Source organism: Labeo rohita, chromosome 3 (genome assembly GCF_022985175.1).
Source record: "Labeo rohita strain BAU-BD-2019 chromosome 3, IGBB_LRoh.1.0, whole genome shotgun sequence".
In the NCBI taxonomy this organism is placed as follows: Eukaryota; Metazoa; Chordata; class Actinopteri; order Cypriniformes; family Cyprinidae; genus Labeo; species Labeo rohita.
In genome coordinates, this window is record NC_066871.1 from 32,123,979 (window position 1) to 32,145,972 (window position 21,994).

The following is a 21,994-nucleotide window of genomic DNA, read 5'->3' on the forward strand; positions in this document are numbered from 1 at the left end:
AACAGAATTACATAATGTAATTACAAAATAAATGTAATTATAATTAGTTACAGTTACTGAGAAAAAAATATGTAATTAAATTAGTTACTTTTGAAAAATGTTAATAATGAACAGAGGGGGTTACATCTGAATTTTTTCACACAAACACACCCACATACAGATTCAGCTGACTTTTATAAATTGCATTGACTGCTCTAAAATGAGAGTGTTTCAGGAGTTTAGGACACAGAATAGGGCACGTTTAATCAATAACTGTTTTATTTCCTATTTGGTTTTATGCATATCCTTTAGTTTTAAAGATTTATTGTTTTTTCCAAGGCATTGTCAGATGCCAGTGTTTCCTGTCATAATTATGCAAACATTTGATTTCAAAACCAGTATCATAGCTATTAAACTATTTCTTATGATTTCAAATCTGTATTTAACCTCAGAATGATCTAAAATGATCCAAAAACGAGTAAAAAATAGGTGTTAAGCCTGAATTTGTGGTGGCTGTGCTTTAAATTAAATTATTAGACGGCTCTGTGGAATGTTTGACTATTTTTTATTTTTTTTAAATACCTTTATTGTGAAAGGACAGTGGAGAGCTGGCAGGAAAGTACTGGGAGGAGAGAGGGGAGCAGGATCTGCAAAAGGTCTCAAGGTGGGATTCAAACTCAGGTCGCCGTGAACACAGTTGCGCTATATGTTCTCACACTAACCACAAGGCTATGGGTGCAGATGGAATGCTTGATTCTGATTGGTCAGTCATGACATTCCAAGGTATGTTTTTCCCCGATAACAACTGGTAAACGCTAATAACACAGACCCATCCAGGAAATTTTAAGTCGACGCTATACACTTGATAATTTTTCTTAGTGGAAGCTTTGCGTTTGGTTAACTAATAAAATATTAAAACTCAATTCAATATTATGTGTACAATTTCTTAATTATGTCATCCTGGTTTCGTGGACTCGTTCTTTTGTTTTAAACGCAGCTGCTGCCATTTTGTTTTGTACACTGTAAGATAACTAACAAACTAGTACTGTGAGTACTAGTACTTAGTTTTTTATATGGTGAAATGTTGTCTGTCTGCACTGTATCCCTAAAATGTCTGTCTAGTTTGAACTTGCCATTTTCTAGCAACTGATATTTTTTGTGTTCAATTATTTTAACTCAAATCATCAAATCATGTCTAATTATTTACTTTTGTGGCAAGCAGCTGTGTAATAAATGGGATAATGTACGTCCAGCCAGTTGTTATCACAAAATAAAGATGTATATTATGCCTTACTTATTATTATCTTAATTAAAGTGATGAAGGATTTTGAAAGTCTGACAGTAATCAGTGTTGAGTGCTACTGTAAGGTTAACTCTGCCTGGTTTAAATGTTTTAAAATGATTAACAGTCAAAAAGTAATCAAAAAGTAATCAAAAGTAATAAGTTACATTACTTTAATAAAGTAATTGAAAAGCGATCCTCGTTCCCCGTCTGTTCCATGGACAATCTCGCCAGTGCCACTCCAGACTAGGGCTGTAGCGATACACTAATCTCACGATACGATACACGATATTCAGCTCACGATACGATATATATCACGATATTTAGCCAATGATACAATTCGATATAATTCGATACGATTCTATATAATTCGATACGCTTACATCATTTTCTGATAGATTTAAAAGAGACAGAGTGATTTTGGTGACATCTTGTGAGTGTTTCATTTACTTGGATTGAATTAATTGAAATAAACTCAAAAAACATCAGACAGCTTGCAAAATAAATGCTGGACAAAATTAATCAAAGATGTGTTGAGAAAATTAGTTCCATTTATTGAAACAGTGCAAACTGTAGCTTACAAGCTTACAAGCCGCTGCTGCTTTGGGTCCTCCGTAAGCATAAACTTGTCCAGGTGGTGACGTTTTAGGTGCGCTCGTAAATTTGTGGTATTGCCGGAATATTTAACATTAGTGACACATAGCTTACAAACCGCGATTGCTTTTATCCAAGTCGTTGCTTTCCTTCTTTTTTTTAAAACCAAAGTGCTCCCACACATCTGTTTTTAAGCAGGCGGGTGCTGGATTTATATTCGCCGCCATTCTCTAAATATCCTCGCTCTGACTTGGTAAACAGGAAGAGGTAGACATCTGCGTCTGTGTAAAGTTAGTATGGGTAACTTGCTCTACAGCAACACTAGCGGCTGGCTGACCAAATCGCTCTTCCTGCAACGCGAACGGGGGTAAACAACACGGGGGATTTGAATGGGACGTATGTATCGATACTCGCGGCTAAAAAAAATCGATACTTTCTTTGGAAAAAAAATATCGATTTATATCGCAGAATCGATAAAATCGTCCAGCCCTACTCCACACCCAGAACCCAGCCAGCCACCCCGACCCGTGGAGTCACAGCTAGAGCCCACCGATGACGGAGAGCTACAGCCCGCCGCGACCAGCGTGCCATCGCTGAGAGGAGCGACAGAGCAGCTGATCACCACGGAGCCTGAGTTGCACGAGCCGTCAGATCAGGTGCGTGAGCCGGCCACAATGACCGCGACGGTGGAGGGAGCAGTGGGAAAGGAAAGTGCTGAGGACAGTATTACCCACTGCACCACCGCTGAGGGTGAGCTTAATTGGATTTTGGGACATACCATAAAGGACAATGAACCTGATCTATGTTTCCCTGAGGATTTAAATATTGAACCCCCTGCAAATTCTGAACTGTCAGCCTGTTTGGATTTCCCACCCACCCTCCCTCAGTCACCTCTGCTTCCTGTCAGCACCTCTGCTCACCCTCAGCTCACCATCTGTGCGGTGGGTTCGCCGCGGGTCTGCCAGTCTCCATCGGTGTCATGGCTGGAGGATCCCTCATCTTCGCCTCCAGCCTCTGAGTCCTGGACTCCGCCTCGGCCCTCCGACCCTGCGGCTCCACCCCGGCTCTCAGCTCCTTCGTCTCCACCGTCGCCCGTCGGTCCACCAGCTCCACTGGGCTCCATCGTCCCTCCGGCTCCGCCCTGGTCTGCCCTACCTTCGTCTCTGGACTCCACTCCTCCGGCTGCGCCTCGTCGCTCCGTCCCTCCGGCTCAGTGGACCTCCTCCCTCCCACAGGCACAGCCTCGGTCCTCTGTTGCTCCAGCTCCGCCGCGGACCTCCGGATCTCCGCCTCCGCCTCGGTCGCCAGAGCCTTGGGCTCCGCCTGGGCCCTCCGGATCCTCGGTGTCGCCCAGGATCATCGGCTCTCCGTCTCCGCCTCGGGCTCTACCACCACCTGCTCCGCCTCCGCCGGTCGGCCCCATGGTGTCGTCAGCCCTTCCTCCGCCATGGCTCCTCCCTCCATCGGCTCCACCGTGGGGCTCCATCATGGCTGCGGTCTGGGTCTCACCTGGCTCCTCCTGCTCCAGCCCCCTCCTGTCTCCTCCTTGGCTCCTCCCTCCATCATCACCTCCATGGACTATTCTGTCACCACCCTGGACTCCATCTTTTGCCCCCCTCCTAAGACTGTACATTTTGTTTTCCCTGTTTGTCGGCGCGAGGACGCGCCTTCCGGGAGGGGGAGGTAATGTCACACCCCTGGACTGATTAGTTGGTTTCTCCCATCATTTCCCCCTGCAGCTCTGTGTGTTTTGGTATCTCCCTTATTGTCTGCACCTGTGTTTGTAATCAGCCTGTGTGTGTATATATATATATATATATATATATATAGCGTGTGTTTTCCCCCTTTCCTTGTCGAACGTTGATGTGACTACCCTGTGTTCCAGTGTTTCCCGTGTTTCCCTGTGGATTATTAAAGACTGTTCGTTTCACTACGTCGTTGTTCGTCTGTTCCTGCCTGAAACATGACAATGATGAAATAGACACTGATTTCATATTCTTAAATATATATGTGACCCTGGACCACAAAATCAGTCTTAAGTCACTGGGGTATATTTGTAGCAATAGCCAAAAATACACTGCATGGGTCAAAATGATTGATTTTTCTTTTATGCCAAAAATCATTAGGAAATTAAGTAAAGATCATGTTTCATTAAGATACTTAGTAAAATTCCTACTGTAAATATATTAAAACTTAATTTTTGATTAGTAATATGCATTAGTTAGAGCTTCATTTGGACAAATTTAAAGGTGATTTCTCAATATTTTGATTTTTTTGCACCCTAAGATTCCATATATTAAAATAGTCATATCTCGGCCAAATAGTGTCCTATCCTAATAAACCATGCATCAATGGAAAACTTGTTTTCAGCTTTCAGATGATGTATAAAGCTCAGTTTTGAAAAATTGACCCTTATGACTGGTTTTGTGGTCCAGGGTCACATATATGATTTCAAAAAAACTCACAATGTTGCCAGCATTGTTGCCAGCATTCCTGCTAAATGAATGGTAGTTCAATCACAAATCTCTAGGAAATGATATCACTTATTGTTTGCATAATTACACATTTGATATATGAAAATATGTGTGATGTATACACATACATATGTAAGAAAAAAGTGTTCATGATCTTTACTAGAGGTAACACTAGTTTGATGTTGGTGCTGAGGAGGTTTTTGTCATGCTGTGAATCACTGTGATACCCCCTCACTAACAGAGCCATCCCATGTGTAACAGTAATACACTGCAGAATCATCCACATCCACATTACTGATGATCAGACTATAATCTGACTGAGATGAATGTGTTGATGTGAATTTAGGAGCCGGGAAACCAGATCCATATTTAACTGAGCTCCAGCCATGGTAAAATACTAACACATGCTGATGAACTCCTCCTGGAGTCTGTTTGTACCATCCAGCATAACTAGTTATGGTCCCCAGATTACAGTCCAGTTTAGCCGTTTGTCCTTTACTGGCTGTGATTAATGGACTCTGAGTCAGTACAGTCACTCCACTGACACCTGCAGAATAAACACAACCTTTACATGAGATTGTGTGTCAAAACACTTGAAATCATCAGATGTGATGAAAACTTACAGGTCAGAAGAGTGAAGAAAGCGCAGAATATTGTGATCATCTTGTGATTTGGTGTTGATGTGTGAAGATGAGCAGTGCTGTAGAATAATGCTGAGATCAGATCAGAGACACAAACTTTAAGACAGTGAAGAGAAAGACCCGCCCACCTCATACAACACACACTCAACACATCTCACACACTCACTCACTTCACACCAGACCAGATTAATCTTGCTTTAGTGGATTTTCTATTTTGTCATATGCACTTGATTATATAAATTAATTTAATCATACTGAATATGAAATATTTTACTAAGTATCGCTGTATCAGGTCTTTTTACTGTGTTCCTGTCTTGTCATGTTTTGTGAATCATTGTTGTAAATTAGTATAAATCCTCAAAGAGAAACCTCAAAATTTACATACTGCTTTTCTGAGTCATTTACATGAAAACTGTGTTTGGTCAACAGGTGTCTCCTGTGTAAGTGTGTGTGTTGTGTTCACAGCTCACTGCATCCACTTCAAGTCACACTTCTCTGGTAGACTTCAGTCATATCTGTTTTATTCAAAAAAAAAAAAAAAACGATCCCTAATTCTTTTCAACACAGATGTACACGTCCTCTGAATAAACATCACACTTCTGCCTAGTTGTGAAAAAAATCAAGAATTTATTTACTGAATGGTGTAAAGTTGATGTAATTTATGATGTGGCAGGGTACCACACAATTCTTCAACAAAACACATTCAAAATATACTTTACTGGAATAGTATAATAAAAAACTAAAAACAAAGTCCAATAGACGTTATTGTGTTGGACTGTAAAGAAATGTGGAGTACTGCAAAAGTTTTTGATTTCTTAAATTAGAATTGCACTTCAAATAAATATAACCCATTTCACAGAGTAATGATGGTGTTTTGAGACAGAAATAAGCACTAAAGCGTGCTAAAGCAATGCCATTTCACTCATTTTCCATGTTTGTATTTCCTCATGTGGGAAGCGATGGATGTTGAGATCTCAGCAGAGTGTCTGTAGTACACTCTGTAGGCTCTGGAGACTTGCTCAATCTGGGGAGTTGTGCCTGTCAGACCGATCAGCTTTGGGGAAAACTCTGCATGTGAGATTCAGAAGAATATAAATGATGAGGAAATCATATCACAGCATATGGCGAGTGAAGAGTGATACAGATGATCTCTGCTCACATTTGACATAAGCTGCCAGTGCTTCTGGTGTGTCTCTATCAGGATCGATGGTGATTAGGATTGGTGTTATGTCTGGAAGTGTTTTTATTCGTTCTGCGACACAAAAGTAACAGATTTTGCTTGAAAATGCTTCTTGTCATTTTTTCTTTAAACTAAATGCAAATAAATAAATATTACATAAATAATCATGTATGTAATTTAGTAGTATACATTTATATTTATATTCATATTATATATATATATATATATATATATATATATATATATATATATATAGATACATACATATATGTATGTGTAAAACCGAAATTGATCAGCAGCCACTGGCTGAGGAAATCTTCACTCTTTGTGGGTTTATTGTTGTGATCGATGAGTGAAAATGGTCCTCCAATCACTTATAAATGCTGTTTAGATGCATAAATCCATGTCCTTATTTACCTCTTTTTCTCTCTTGAAGTGTTTCATCCCTAGAAAAGACACATCAGTACTATTCGTATGTTTGAAGGAAATACACTTAATAAGCAGTAATGTTAAAGAAACCTTGAACAAATCTGTGAAGCTGCACAATCTTTTCACCATGTCTGAGTTGTTTTTTGTTCAACATGAATAAAGTAGTGCTCTTATTGTCTGTTGTCTAGAAGCAGAAGTGAATGTGAGCAGTGAGGAGGTTTTTGTCATGCTGTGAATCACTGTGATACCTCCTCATTAGCAGTGTTGTCCCATGTGCCACAGTAATACACTGCAGAATCATCCACATCCACATTACTGATGATCAGCTGATAGTCAATTTTTGACTGAGCTTTAGATGTGAAGCGGCTGGAGGTAAAACCATCCCCATATTTGTCAGGGGAGCTGTGAGAATGGTAGTATCTCAACACAAACTGAGGAGCTGCATTTGGAATCTGTTTATACCAGCTGACATAATAACTCTCATCCTTTTCGATGTTACAGTCCATAGTCACAGATCTGCCTTTTTGTTCTGTCAGTATTGGAGGTTTCTGAGTGACCACTTTCACACATCTGACAGCTGTAAAATTACAGTAAATAAAATTAATTTCATCAACCTTGACACCCCTGAGAGAACAACATGTTTAGAGTGAAATGTGTAACTTACATGACAGAAGAGTGAGAATAATGCAGTAGAATATGATCAACATCTTGACTGTGATGAGCAGATTGAGTTTAGTGAAGAGATGAAGAGAATCAGAGAGAATGAGATTCTCATATAGAGAAGACAAACTCTGAAAGAGGGAGGATCAAAACAGTTCAGCCAATCACCTTATCCTAACAATGAAATGGACACTGGTTTAATATTCTTAGCTAAATGTATGATTTAAATATATATATATATATATTAGGGGTGTGACGAGACGAGGTGAGGCGAGACAGAAGACTGTGTTCATGAGATCGACACGAGATTTTCAAACTTTTCTTAAGAAATCCTCAATGAAGAAATATATAGGGAAAATAGTCTTTTATTCAACTGAAAAAGACAAAATGCAAAAAAAAAAAAGAAAATGTATGTGCATTTTGAACTTTATTAAATTAAACTTCCATTTTAATGAATTATATGCAGAAATAAACAACATTTAAACAAGAGCTTCACGATTCTGGATAAATTGAGAATCCCAGTTGTTTTTTAATAAATTGGAGACCATGATTCTCTCACGATTCTGGAGAAAAAAGATTAGAAAACTAAATGTATTTTACTAGTGGTTCTGACAAACTGTTCATTGCTTAAGTCTTTTAAATACATATATTCATTTTAAAAAAACATTCAATGAAGGAGTCAGTGTCTCGCTTCATTAAGATGTTTCACTATTGAAATCTCCTGAATGAATGATTCATTGACATGTTTTAAACGGGCAGTTGTCGCCACCTCCTGGCGGAAGAGGATCAGCGTTACAATACATACAAGTGTAAAGATACTTTCGTTTTGATCGCAACTGTAGACAATAAGTGTTTATACACAACCTATAAACTTTTATCCCAGTACTTCTGTTATTTAAATGTCTGTAACACAGAAATAATGGTTATAATGTGGTTGAAAAGACATGGGCAGCGACAAAACCTGTTTCTAACGCTCCACTGACACTGGCGATGTGAAACAGTCATAATAGACATAGCTAAATCGTTGCCATTCAGGAATAAGATCGCGTGAGTGTTTGAATCGAGATCTCGATATTTTAAGGATGAATCGTGCAGCTCTAATGTAAACACTGCAACATGTTTTGCCAGGATATCCTAACGAGACCAGTCGGATCTCGCGAGGCACATCGGATCTGGTCACATCCCTAATTTATATATATATAAATAAGTATGAAAACCTGATTGTCTATAGATACATATGAAATATATACAGTAATGATCTAGATTTTTACATGTATTGAAGCACTCAATTAATTTTACCTTCAGGAGTTAATGCATGGTTTAACATAAAGCTCAACACATATTCATACATTCTTATTTCACTTTATTGTTTGCATGGGTACACATGTCATGTATATATTCATGAAAATATGTGTGATGGTATATACTAAAAAAACAATCATGATTTTTGGACAGTTGGCTCATGGCAACAGTTAGAGTGCTGAAATTTTATAAATAAAAAATAAATATAAATATAAATCTGAATATAAATACAATTCCTGCTTTGAGGACAGCAAGAAAAGTTAGTTTACCATTAATTATTAAGACTGGATGAGTAGTCGAAACTAAAATGATTATGGAGAAAAAGCTCAAATGTTCTGTCTGCATAACACTCATGTTTTACCCACTGTTTTTCTTTTTTCTGATTTTTTAGATGCTGAATATACTTCATGTTTTTCATCTGTTGTCTAGAAGCAGAAGTGAATGTGATCAGTGAGGAGGTTTTTGTCATGCTGTGAATCACCATCCCCATATTTGTCAGGGGAGCTGTGAGAATGATAGTATCTCAACACAAACTGAGGAGCTGCATTTGGAATCTGTTTATACCAGCTGACATAATAACTCTCATACTTTTCAATGTTACAGTCCATAGTCACAGATCTGCCTTTTTGTTCTGTCAGTATTGGAGGTTTCTGTGTGACCACTTTCGCACATCTGACAGCTGTAAAATTATAATGAATAAAATTAATTTCATCAACCTTGACACCCCTGAGAGAACAACATGTTTAGAGTGAAATGTGTAACTTACATGACAGAAGAGTGAGAATAATGCAGTAGAATATGATCAACATCTTGACTGTGATGAGCAGATTGAGTTTAGTGAAGAGATGAAGAGAATCAGAGAGAATGAGATTCTCATATAGAGAAGACAAACTCTGAAAGAGGGAGGATCACTACACTTCAGCCAATCATATCATACTGGTTAAAATGGACACTGGTTTAATGTTTCTGCTAAATGAATGTTAGTTCAATGACAAATCTCTAATAAGTCATATAGCAGGGGTGGGTAATCTTGATCCTGGAGGGCCGGTGTCCCTGCAGAGCTTAGCTCCAACCCTGACAAAAAAAAAAAAAAAAAAAAAAAAAAAACCTGTATCCTGAAGACCTTGTTTAGTTTGTTCAGGTGCATTTGATTAGGGATGGAGCTAAACTCTGCAGGGACAACAGCCCTCCAGGATCAAGGTTCCCCCACCCCTGTCATATAGGAAACCCTGACCGAGTATTGATACAAAAATTGAACTAGATTTTTACATGTAGCTTTACTGAAAAACTCAATTAATTAATTTTACCTTCAGGACTTAACGCATGGTTTAACATAAAGCTTATAACACATATTCAGACATTTTTTATCTCACTTTATTGTTTGCATGGCTACACATTTCATGTATGAAAATATGTGTGATGGTATGATACGAAAAAAAAGTGTTTATGATTTTTGCACATTTGGCGGTTTGTTAAAATCATGTAAACAGGGTGGGTGCTGAAATGTAATAAATATACATATAAATACACATAACGACTGTGCCTCCTTTGAGGACAGCAAAAACAAATTCAGCATTAACTATAAAGACTGGATGATCAGTCAAAACTATTAAATCATTCTGGAAAAGGAGCTTCCAACTAAAGAGCAGAATGTAACACATGTAAATGAAAAAAAAAAACGTCATAAATCACTAAAAAAAAAAAAAAATCATTATTTAATTTCATTACTACTCATTCCATACTGATGATTGTCCAGAATGTCCGAGCTGCTCTTTTACAAGTAATCATAGCATATTGTTATAGGACAATTATAGGACATACTAGTAAAGAAATTGTAGAATAATATTATCAGCACCTGTAATCTGGTATTAATTAATTACGAATCTGAGATGTGAAGTAGCGATCTTGTCATCTGTTGTCTATAAGTAGAAGTGAATGTGAGCAGTGAGGAGGTTTTTGTCATGCTGTGAATCACTGTGATACCCCCTCACTAACAGAGCCGTCCCATGTGTAACAGTAATACACTGCAGAATCATCCACATCCACATTATTGATGATCAGACTATAATCTGATTGAGATGAATGTGTTGATGTGAACTTGGGAGCAGAGAAACCAGATCCATAACTAACTGAGCTCCAGCCATGATAAAATTTTAACATATACTGAGGAACTCCTCCTGGAGTCTGTTTGTACCATCTAGCAGCATCATTAGTTACTGTCCCCAGATTACAGTCCAGTTTAGCCGTTTGTCCTTTACTGGCTGTGATTAATGGACTCTGAGTCAGTACAGTCACTCCACTGACACCTGCAGAATAAACACAACCTTTACATGAGATTGTGTGTCAAAACACTTGAAATCATCAGATGTGATGAAAACTTACAGGTCAGAAGAGTGAAGAAAGCGCAGAATATTGTGATCATCTTGTGATTTGGTGTTGATGTGTGAAGATGAGCAGTGCTGTAGAATAATGCTGAGATCAGATCAGAGACACAAACTTTAAGACAGTGAAGGGAAAGACCCGCCCACCTCATACAACACACACTCAACACATCTCACACACTCACTCACTTCACACCAGACCAGATTAATCTTGCTTTAGTGGATTTTTCTATTTTGTCAAATGCACTTGATAATATTAATTTATTTATACCGAATATGAAATATTTTACTAAGTATCGCTGTATCAGGTCTTTTTACTGTGTTCCTGTCTTGTCATGTTTTGTGAATCATTATTGTAAATTAGTATAAATCATTAGATTTCTTGATATTTGTCTCTCCCTATGAAAGAGAAACCTCAAAATTTACATACTGCTTTTCTGAGTCATTTACATGAAAACTATATTGGGTCAACAGGTGTCTCCTGTGTAAGTGTGTGTGTTGTGTTCACAGCTCACTGCATCCACTTCAAGTCACACTTCAGTTCTCTCTGGTAGACTTCAGTCATATCTGTTTTATTCAAATAAATTAGGGAGCACGATCCCTAATTCTTTTCTACACAGATGTGTACACATCCTCTGAATATTCATCACACATCTGCCTAGTTGGGGAGTAAAATGAAAGTAAATTGTCACTCTTAGTGATTTTATGAGATAAAAAGAAGCTTTAAAGGTGAATGAACATTTTGCCTAAGAAAAGTATTCTGAAAGTCTTCAGCCTCATAATGAAACTTGATTTATAGAACTTGAAAAAAAAAAATCATGAATTTATGTATTGAATGGTGTAAAGTTGATGTAATTTGTTCTTCAGTAACAAAACACATTACAAAAATCTTAATCAAATCACACTTTATTGGAGCAGAATAACTAGAAACAAAGTCCAATAGATGTTACTGTGTTGGACTGTAAAGAAATGGGGAATGTTGCAAAAGTTTTTGATTTCTTAATTAGAATTACACTTCAAATAAATATAACCCATTTCACAGAGTAATGATGGTGTTTTGAGACAGAAATAAGCACTCAAATGTGCTGAAGCAATGCCTCATTTTCCATGTTTGTATTTCCTCATGTGGGAAGCGATGGATGATGAGATCTCAGCAGATTTCTTGTTCTGTCCAAAATACTCAAGAAACTGGCCATCAGGTCCCACCAGGTACATTATGATGGTGTGATCAACCTGCAATTACAGGAAAACACAATATGCGCAAGCTGAGTACAGACTTGTCAGATTATTAGGAATTATTTTTTTAAAGGGATAGTCATCCCAAAAATGAACATTTTGTCATTATTTAACTCACCCTGAAGTTTTTCCAAACCTGTGTGAGTTTCTTTCTTCTGTTGCGTATGAAAGAAGATATTTTGAAGAATGTTGATAACAAAACATTTCACCAAACCAGATATTTCTTTTCCAAACTGTCAATGGCTACCGTCAAATGTTAGGTTACCAACATTCTTGAAAAAATATCTTCTTTCGGGTGAGTAAAAGATGACAAAATGTTCACTATCACTTTAACATTAGGCATGAGAATATAAATGTTTCTTGTGTCAGCAAAAAAACATTATTTTACATTCTACACTAAATGCTCACAATGTAGTCGTTGTCTTCATCTTTCGGGCCCTGGCTGTAGTACACTCTGTAGGCTCTGGAGACTTGCTCGATCTGGGGAGTTGTGCCTGTCAGACCAATCAGCTTGGGGGAAAACTCTGCATGTGAGATTCAGAAGAATATAAATGATGAGGAAATCATATTACAGCATATGGTGAGTGAAGAGTGATACAGATGATCCCTGCTCACCTTTGACATAAGCTGCCAGTGCTTCTGGTGTGTCTCTATCAGGATCGATGGTGATGAGGATTGGTGTTATGTCTGGAAGTGTTTTTATTCGATCTGCGACACAAAAGTAACAGATTTCGCTTAAAAACTTGTGCTTTTTTCTTTAAACTAAATGGCACTTTCTGACCCAATGAATACATATATATTCATATAAGTTCATAGAGACATCAGTTGGCATCAGTGATACTTGCCTTCAGTCATAAAAAAACAACAAATATCAAAAATATACTTCCTTTATATGTTGTTTCTACATTAATTTAAAGATTGAATGTGAAATTATTGCAATATAAAAGTATAATTAAAAACTGTTTCTTACATTTTTGCAAACGGTTTATATTAATTTATATAAAAATAATCTTAAAAACTTTTTTGCAAACATGAAATCAAGGTCTAAACATTAGTTTTCTTAATTTTTATTTACTTAATTTTTTAAAATGTATTTTTATCTACATTACCGATCTCATCAACAGCCTCAATCATTTTCTCCAGTTCATCAGGACAGATGTCTGGACAGTGTGTGAAACCGAAATAGATCAGCAGCCACTGGCCGAGGAAATCTTCACTCTTTGTGGGTTTATTGTTGTGGTCGACGAGTGAGAATGGTCCTCCAAGTGCTGCTTTTCCCATCGACTTTGTTCTTTCTTTCTCAATCACTACAACACCAGAAACACATTAATGATAATGCTCTCATTATGATATAAGGATGCCAAAAAATGTGGTGTAGGTCAATCACTTAGAAATGCTGTTTAAATGCATAAATCCATGTCCTTACTTTCCTCTTTTTCTCTCTTGAAGTATTTCATCCCTAGAAGTAGACCTCCTCCCAAAGCAAATGTGATAGCAAGAGACTTCCATGTAACTGGCTGTGGAAAAAACAGTTTGATGGAAATATACTTAAGAAGAAAAATGTTGAACAAATCTGCAAAGATCTCTACTTTTGGGCTAGTAAAGAGAGCTGTGTAGTGCTGTAAGTGAAGCTTACGCCGCTCTTCTTGTTGCTGGATTTGTCTTTTTTTGATGAAGGTGGTGGAGGTAGAGTGGACAGTGGTCGTATGTTTAGAAAAGACACACACGGTGCTGTCCTACACATCCTAAACTGTAAAAGGTCACACAGAATAAATGAAAATGCTGGAGGAGTAAACACACCTACATATAAACATCATTTATAAAAGAAACATCATTTCAACCAATGGTTTTCAACCAGGAGCCCACTAGAGGGCCTCAGCAAACTTCTAAAGGGCCCACAACAGGATTTTAAATGGTTTAATTTAATTTAAAATCAGATGTTACATTTAAGGGCATATAGCAATTAACACATTTATATGAATAGACAAATGCTGAAAATTAAACAGGCAACACTTCAGTCACACTAATTATTTCCACATGTAGCTGCAAATACATAAATATGACAGTATTTATGAATGACAGAATCGCCAGTGACCTACCAGTGTGTTGGTTTGTGACAGCACTGCACATGCGTGCGCTGATCTTGACACACTGCAGGGACTTTGGACATTATAACATTTACTGACACATATTGATCTGAACGTCTGACATCTTAAACTCTTTAAACTAATTAACGTTACTCCTGTTAAACCCAAAGTGCTGCGAGTTAACATCATGCTTCCTCAACGCGGAACTGACTGGCGGTTTACACAAACTAACGATGTACAAAAGTCGCATACAAATGACTGACCCCGGAACAGATTAAAAAACCGAACTGAACGGAGAACAACGGCGATCAAACTGACACCAACTGATCTGAGGTCTGTTTAAAGATATGAAATAGAAATCGGATATGACGTAGGGTTACCTCACTTCTTCAGTTGCTATTTTTCATACGGGGATGACGAATATTGTTGACATCTAGCGCTTTAAAACTTTAAAACCCGATAAAAACGATGAAATGATAAATAAACGGTGAATTAGAAACAAAAAACGAACTTGAACGGGAACATGCTAGTTTTTTAATCATTATTTTGCAAGTATGAACACATACTTACAAAAATAATTTTGTTACCAGCACTTTCTCCTTTACTAAGGTGTAATGCTATTATTATATTTTATGATTTATAGAACGTATTATTATTATTATTATTATTATTATTATTATTATTATTATTATTATTATTATTATTATTATTGTATTATTATTGAATCTACGTGGATATTTTTGCTTGGCGTTCGTTCTGTTTTTCACTATTTAACAATGTCAACACATTCAATACAATTCAGTTCAATTCCAACAAATACAAAATAATTTAAAATGCTAGGGGGAGATATAAATAATATCACAGGAATACATTAAACAATTCACATGCTTGCAGAATTCGAACAGCTTTTTGTTTGTTGAGGGCAATATGGATTCTGTACAATGCTTCACTTCATTTTTAAAAGAATAAAAAACATAAATTTTTGTTTTCCACTAGAGGTCACTGGAGCTTGCGTTTTAGTTTGGACGTCATATTTGTGCGCCACTTGCGTGAACACATGCACCATGCGTGTGAAATATAGAGGTATTTGAAGTAATACACATGCTTTTAATAATATCTGTTTTCTTCACGAGAAGTTAAAAACATCGCGGCTTGTCATGGCTGGAAACACGCTGCTGTTTAAATCAAAGTAAGTCTAGTTTTCTTCTATTCTGACTCTTCTCGGTGGGAAAGATTGTTTAAAATGTGACTAGTTGAGATCATTGTTAACTATCTTATTTGACAACTAGTTGATGATTATTTCATTTGTTTGTTTAGTTACGCAGTCTCCAGCAAAATAGAGCCGTTCTATAAGGGAGGTAAAGTGCAGGTAAGTTCATACATTAGTAGTTGAGAATCATATGATCAGGTCCGTGAATTACAGCTGTTATAACTGCATATTTTGTTTCTCCATCCAGATAAGTCATGATGAGCAGTACATATTTTGCACATGTGGTCCAAGAGTCAACATTTTACAAATCAATACAGGGAAAATCGTTCATAGCATTGAGCAGGTCAGTGTCTTACAGTTTTGTTTTATATGTGTGTTCCTTCAACTATGGGCAAAATAAACCCCCTTAAAAACCCATTTTTAGTTTATTTAGTTCGTCTAAAACCAGTGAACACAACCACAGGAGAATTTGGTATTTTTTATTATATTATTATTATTATTATTTTTTTTCAAATAAATAAATAAAATTGCAACATAAATATTGAAGTGATATATGAGTGTTTAGTTTTTTTCCCGCCATTTTTTTCTGTTTTGCTTCCAAAAATGTCTTCTTTTAGACTAGTGGAAAGAAGAAATCCAAAATACAAATATTGGTGTTTATTTTATTACACTTTATCGATTTGCATCTGCAAATTTAAAGGCCATTAAAGAAATAAAAAAGCCATTCGAGTGCACTTTCATGACTGTTACTTATAGTTAGTAGAATGGCTAAAGTGGACGTGTAATAGTAATTAAAAAAAAATAAATTAAAAAAGTAAGTGTAACCTGTCATTCCCCTAATTTATTTTTCACCCTAAAACATTTTTTTTTTATTATTAAGGTATGGTAAAACCTTTTTCAGTTTTTACCCTATTAACTCTTGTAATAATATTTTTCTCTAAATGCAATAATGTTTTTAAAATGAGTTTTGTCTGAACCTAAGATAAGCATAAAACAGTAAAGTACATAAATATGTGCTTTTAAAAATTGGCCCCCTAAAAGTGGCTGTGTATGGTTGCCTGTATTTCTCACTTTTGCTTTCTCTGAGCAGGACGATCAAGAGGACATCACCTCTTTCTCTCTCAGTCCTGATGATGAGGTGAGATGAGTTTCATTGACCTGTCTGATGTGTCAGTGTTAGTCTAGAGTAGACTGAGATTGTGTCTGCTGTTTCTCTGTAGATGCTGGTGACCGCCAGCAGGGCTCTGCTCCTCAAGCAGTGGGACTGGAAGCAGGAGAAATGCACTCGGTCGTGGAAGGCCATCCACAATGTGCCTGTGGCCAGCATGACCTTTGACTGCACTTCCACCCTGCTGGCTACAGGTGAGACGTAAACCAGGTCTTTAATGCAATGAGTAACACTAAACAACAGTTTTGCTATCAGACATATGTTAATAATACGGCAAAATGTCATACTAAGATACGCTACCAGTCAAAAGTTTTTGAACAGTAAGATTTTTAATGTTTCTTTTTTTTTTTTTCTTTTTTTTAAAAGTCTCTTCTGCTCATCAAGCTTGCATTTATTAGATCCAAAGTACAGCAAAAACATAAAATGTAATTTATTCCTGTGATTTCACAGCTGAGTTTTTAGCAGTCACATGATCCTACAGAAATCATACTAATATTCTGAATTTCTTCAAATTTTATTACAATTTATTACAAAAAAGCAAAGTTGGTTTAAATTGATCAAAAGTGATGTTATTGTTACAAAAAATTTTTATTTCAGATAAATGCTGTTCTTCTGAACGTTCTATTCAACAAAGAAACCTGAAAAAATTATACTCCGCTGTTTTCAACATAATAATAATAATAATAATAATAAACAATAAAGTTTTTTTAAGCAGCAAATCAAAACATAACAATGATTTTTAATGGATCATGTGACTGAAGTAATGCTGCTAAAAATTCAGCTTTGAAATCACAGGAATAAATTACATTTTAAAATATATTCAAATAGAAAACAGTAATTTTAAATATTTCAAAATGTTACTGTTTTTGCTGTACTTTGGATCTAATAAATGCAGGCTTGGTGAGCAGAAGAGACTTCTTCGAATAATATTACAAATCTTACTGTTCAAAAACTAATTTGAATTCTTGTTTTTAAGTACTTTACTCAGCACTAACCTTGTGGGAAAAGTACACTTTTGCATGATTTACATGAGCATGAGTATTTATTATGGAAATAATTAGTTTAAAAAACATATACTTTGGTGCAAATGAATGTAAAGTTTTTAGACACTTAATTGAATGTTATTTGCCATTAAATAAGTGTATTAGTTTTTAAAATGCGAACAAATGCTTTTTTAGAGGGCTTTTTTTGGTTCATTTAAGTATCTTTATATGTCCTTCTGTTGTCTTTGGAATATGTTTTAAGTGAACTGCTAAATACACCATCATTTATGATAAATTAAAATGTATTTTCATTTAATTTCTTTTGAAATTTGTAAGTCATGTATTTGAATATATTTGTAATTACACATTTGTAATGATAAAGTTGCAATTTAGTACATTGAAAATGTATGTAATATTAAATAACACCATACAGTTAAAATTATCTTGAAATACTTTGCATATGCTTTATAAGTGTGTTGCTTCAATGCATGGCAAAACTTTATTAAAACGTAATGATTTAACATGTACTTTAAGTAAAACTTTCAATTTGACATTATTACAAATTGCACTTCAAAGTGTGTCAAACTTAGTCATGAAAGTGTGCTTCTTTAAGTGCACTTCAATAGCCTTTTATTCAATTAATATTATTATCTGCAAGTTAGTAGAATGTCTAAAGTGGACTTAATGTGTAACCTATCTTTCCCATAATTTAATTTTTATATTAAATTAATGGAATGACAAAAAGAAATCAAATCCCAAAATCTCCTCTGTAAAAGCGAAACAAGAACTTTGAACCTAGCTTCATTCAACATTCAGATTTCTGTTCTGGAAATATATACAATTAAGAGCATAATTAATTAGAAATCGCCTTCCTTGTTTACACTACCAGTCAAAAGTTTTTGGACAGTAAGATTTTTAATGTTTTTTAAAGATCTTCTGCTCACCAAGCCTGCATTTATTTGATCCAAAGTACAGCAAAAATCCTGAAATATTTTTACTATTTAAAATAACTGTTTTCTATCTGAATATATTTTAAAATGTAATTTATTCCTGTGATTTCAAAGCTGAATTTTTAGCATCATTACTCCAGTCACATGATCCTTCAGAAATCATTCCAATATTCTGATTTGCTGCTCAAAAAACCTATTATTATTAATATTATTATTATGTTTTATTTTATTTTTTTTTATTTAATTAATATTATATTATTCCCAAGTACTTGCAAGTAAAAAGTACTATTAAGATTTAAAATATATTTTGAGATATATTATTACAATTTTTAAAGTGTATTCATTTTGAAGTACACAAAGTCAACATTCAGAACTAACACTTCTTTTTCATGATCATTTGTTTTTGTGTTCATAGGTGGTTGTGATAGCACCATCAAGCTGTGGGATGTTGTGAAGCAATACTGCACACACAATCTGAAAGGATCGTCTGGCGTTGTACAGTAAGTACTGAAGAAACTTAACCTGCTTTGAGATCGTCTCTCGTTTGTAATACTGGCACAGCTGGTTGTTATACCATCTGTAAGAGCTCCAACACATCTCTTCTAGTTTGGTTGAGTTTCATCCAGACATCAGCCGACTGCAGCTCTTCTCTTCCTCCGTGGACTGTGGCATCCGTATCTGGGACCTGCGAACCAGCAAGTGTATTTGTATTTTGGAGAGCCACTATAGTGCCATCACATCGCTGGCCTTCTCTCCTGACGGCCAAACTCTAATCAGGTAAGAAAAAAAGAAATCTTGTACAGATTTTTTGCTTATAATGGTCAAATTTGAACAGAGATGCAATTTTTCATTTTCAGTTCTGGCCGAGACAAAATCTGTTCGGTTTGGGACCTGAAGGAAAATGCGGTGAAGAGGACTGTCCCTATCTATGAGGTCAGACAGTCACATTTATCTCTATCACACCTCAACTTTTATCAGTGCATCATGCCTTAAAAGCAAGCAGATTACTCTGGTAAATCCAGCATTGTTATTTTACATGAACTTCTCTTATTTGTCAATTTTCAGGCTGTGGAAGGTGTTGTTGTTCTCCCTGGGAAGAGCGATTACTCTGAGATGGGTGTGAAGGGTGACGGTTTACACTTCGTCACAGCTGGCAGTAAAGGTAAACACTAGTTCAAATCAGTCATTTATTAATGCTGTATGGTGCCTCTATACGTTACATATGTTGAATACCCTCTATATGGCCCTGGGTTGTTTGTGTGTAAGTGGTTGTTCTGCTGTTTTCCACAGGTGTGCTTCGAGTGTGGGACTCCAAATTAGCGCGCTGTGTGTTCACTCAGACGCTGCCTGATGCTCCAGATCTCAACACAGAAGATGGCGATTTGGACCCGCGCAGTCTGATGCACCTACTGCCCATGCCACAGTCTAACAGACTGGTCACCGTCACTGCAGAGCACAACATCCTTGTGTATCAGATGCCTGATCTCACTGTACAGCAGCAGGTGAGCCTTACAATCCACCTTCCATCAGAATCCATCTACTGTAGATATATGGGTTGTTGACGTGGCATGGCATTTTCACCGTCCCACAAGTTAAAAATGCATATAATTAATATTGTCGTTATTTAAAATGCTGTTAGTCATTAAACATTTCTTCCTACATGGAACTGTGGTTATAAAAGGTGCAGCGTTATTTGACTTTTTTTTTTATTTTGAGCCAAATGTCAAAATCGTCCTATGGTGTGACTGTCTCAAGCATGGTTCAATAAATTACAAGTTTTATAAATTAAAAATGTTGATAAATACCTCCGGCGTAATTGCACAAATGTCTATTTTAGTAAATGGCAATCATTTTTTAATCTATATATTTCTGAAAGTGGGCTAGGAAATTGATACATTTTGACTCTGAAAACCATGTCCTCTGGTGTGACACCATATCCTGATTTTAAAGAAAACTCTTAATTAGTTGAAGGACGTGTTACTGAAGCCCCTTGTCAAGTCCATGACGTGCACATTTCAATTTTTGTCTCAGAATTGTTCAAATATTGAACTTTTTTGGAACCACTACAAAAGTGTTACGTTTTGTTGTCCTTTGGTGTGAAAAATTAAATTATATATTTTTTTAAATTAAAAACTGTACATAATCATGTAAAATTATGCAAATGTGTCTTGCAAACTGCTAATGACAGGTTAGCTTGGAATAGCAAGGTTATTAATTGACACAAAAGGCTGAAACGTCCTGAGGTGTGACAGAAAATGTCCTCCGGTCTGACGCCTGTACTGTCATACCATAGGACAAAGAAATGTCACACCAGAGGACAAGGTCTCTTTAAAAAGCATTTTAAATAATTAAATAATATTTAACTCCTTTTTATTCTTTTTTGATAATTTTCAATAATTTGCAATAATTGCATTAATTAAACTATTTTCTGATGTTTTTGCAGAAAACTTGTACTGTTATAAAGTGTCATGAAAATAAGTATAAAATGTGATACTTTGTTTTTGAAATGGAAAGAACTGAGGGAGAGAAATTAGTGGAAGACATCCTAAGAGAACAATGCAGAAAGTAAATAGAATCAAAATGATGCAAAATGATGAAAAAAAAAATCACGTTCACATCTAAATAAATATGCTTTTAATCATATATCAATAATATTTAGCTGTCTTATAAATATCAGTCATATTTAGTTGTGCCGCACATGCGGCAAGGGGGCTAGAAAATTTTCAGTAACATACTGATTGACTATGAGACAATTTTGTTGATGAAAATTTTATGTTTTGTTTAAAAAAAAAAAAAAAAAAACATTTTGATATTGTTTGTATCAAAATCAGATCAAAGTTTCTTTCTCATTTGACATGTTCAAAATTAAAAAGAAATACTTTAATAACTACAATTTCTGTCCTTTAGTGTGACATAATGTCCTATGGTGTGACGTAATGTCCTATGGTGTGACACATAAAATAACCACAGATTTGTTTTGATCTCAAAATATCTTAAAAAAAAAACAGTTGAGTATTGCAGTAGGGGAGAAAGAAATATCTCATCTTAAAGTATTTTAAGTTTCAGCATATTTGAATGAATGACAGCAAAGTTTGTCTTTTTGTCAAAGTTTGCTTTGAAATTGTCCAACACGTCATGGGGAAAAATGATGTTAATAATAATTTCATATTAAATAAATAACACTATATGAAAATAAGTGTCTAACAATGAAGATAAATCTCTCTCGTGCTATTTATGTATTATTACGATTTTTTATTTATTTATTTATTTGTTTTATTTATTTATTTATTTTTTTGCTGTGTCACACCATAGGACAAATTTTATGGTACAGTTCAGTAAAACTGTTTAAAAAAAAAAAAACACACACAGTGAAAGAATTGTCGAAGTTAGGGACCCTTTATATTTTCTCAAAGATCAGATTTCACATTACATAAATGT

At 35.7% G+C, this 21,994-nt stretch overlaps 3 protein-coding genes and 1 long non-coding RNA gene across 8 annotated transcripts in view; 1 reads left to right on the forward strand and 3 right to left on the reverse strand.

The window, feature by feature from the left end:
- Window positions 1–11,062, reverse strand: part of LOC127163186 (immunoglobulin lambda-1 light chain-like) — a 50,352-nt gene extending 39,290 nt beyond the window's left edge. The window contains exons 1-2 of one of the 5 annotated variants that reach the window (XM_051106284.1): window positions 10,924–11,062; window positions 4,553–4,876 (exon numbers count right to left, since the gene is read on the reverse strand). In XM_051106284.1, coding sequence (XP_050962241.1) covers window positions 4,553–4,876; window positions 10,924–10,963 — 364 coding nt within the window. In that variant the 5' untranslated portion in view covers window positions 10,964–11,062. Of the gene's footprint in view, window positions 1–4,552; window positions 4,877–4,952; window positions 5,129–6,823; window positions 7,157–7,243; window positions 7,403–9,307; window positions 9,458–10,520; window positions 10,848–10,923 lie in introns of those variants that run through there. The other 4 variants (XM_051106283.1, XM_051106282.1, XM_051106281.1 and 1 more) reach the window with 4 other exon arrangements.
- Window positions 5,954–6,815, reverse strand: LOC127163189 (uncharacterized). Its single transcript, XR_007827460.1, has 3 exons — window positions 6,415–6,815; window positions 6,130–6,222; window positions 5,954–6,038 (listed from the first exon to the last, which is right to left on the reverse strand). It is a non-coding gene; the product is annotated as an uncharacterized LOC127163189 (long non-coding RNA).
- A 756-nt stretch (window positions 11,063–11,818) lies between the features above and the next one.
- Window positions 11,819–14,477, reverse strand: LOC127163185 (protein SCO1 homolog, mitochondrial). The gene is made up of 7 exons (XM_051106279.1): window positions 14,258–14,477; window positions 13,795–13,908; window positions 13,585–13,675; window positions 13,268–13,465; window positions 12,774–12,866; window positions 12,567–12,682; window positions 11,819–12,155 (listed from the first exon to the last, which is right to left on the reverse strand). The coding sequence occupies exons 1-7, from the start codon at window positions 14,432–14,434 to the stop codon at window positions 12,021–12,023; spliced, it is 924 nt and encodes a 307-aa protein (XP_050962236.1). The 5' UTR covers window positions 14,435–14,477; the 3' UTR covers window positions 11,819–12,020.
- Window positions 14,478–15,253: 776 nt separating this feature from the next.
- tbl3 (transducin beta like 3) overlaps window positions 15,254–21,994 on the forward strand; it is a 28,487-nt gene continuing 21,746 nt past the window's right edge. Inside the window, exons 1-10 of the mRNA XM_051106705.1 lie at window positions 15,254–15,434; window positions 15,563–15,614; window positions 15,703–15,798; window positions 16,546–16,593; window positions 16,676–16,817; window positions 18,972–19,056; window positions 19,163–19,333; window positions 19,414–19,489; window positions 19,622–19,718; window positions 19,847–20,058. Coding sequence (XP_050962662.1) covers window positions 15,403–15,434; window positions 15,563–15,614; window positions 15,703–15,798; window positions 16,546–16,593; window positions 16,676–16,817; window positions 18,972–19,056; window positions 19,163–19,333; window positions 19,414–19,489; window positions 19,622–19,718; window positions 19,847–20,058 — 1,011 coding nt within the window. The 5' untranslated portion in view covers window positions 15,254–15,402. The remainder of the gene's footprint in view (window positions 15,435–15,562; window positions 15,615–15,702; window positions 15,799–16,545; window positions 16,594–16,675; window positions 16,818–18,971; window positions 19,057–19,162; window positions 19,334–19,413; window positions 19,490–19,621; window positions 19,719–19,846; window positions 20,059–21,994) is intronic.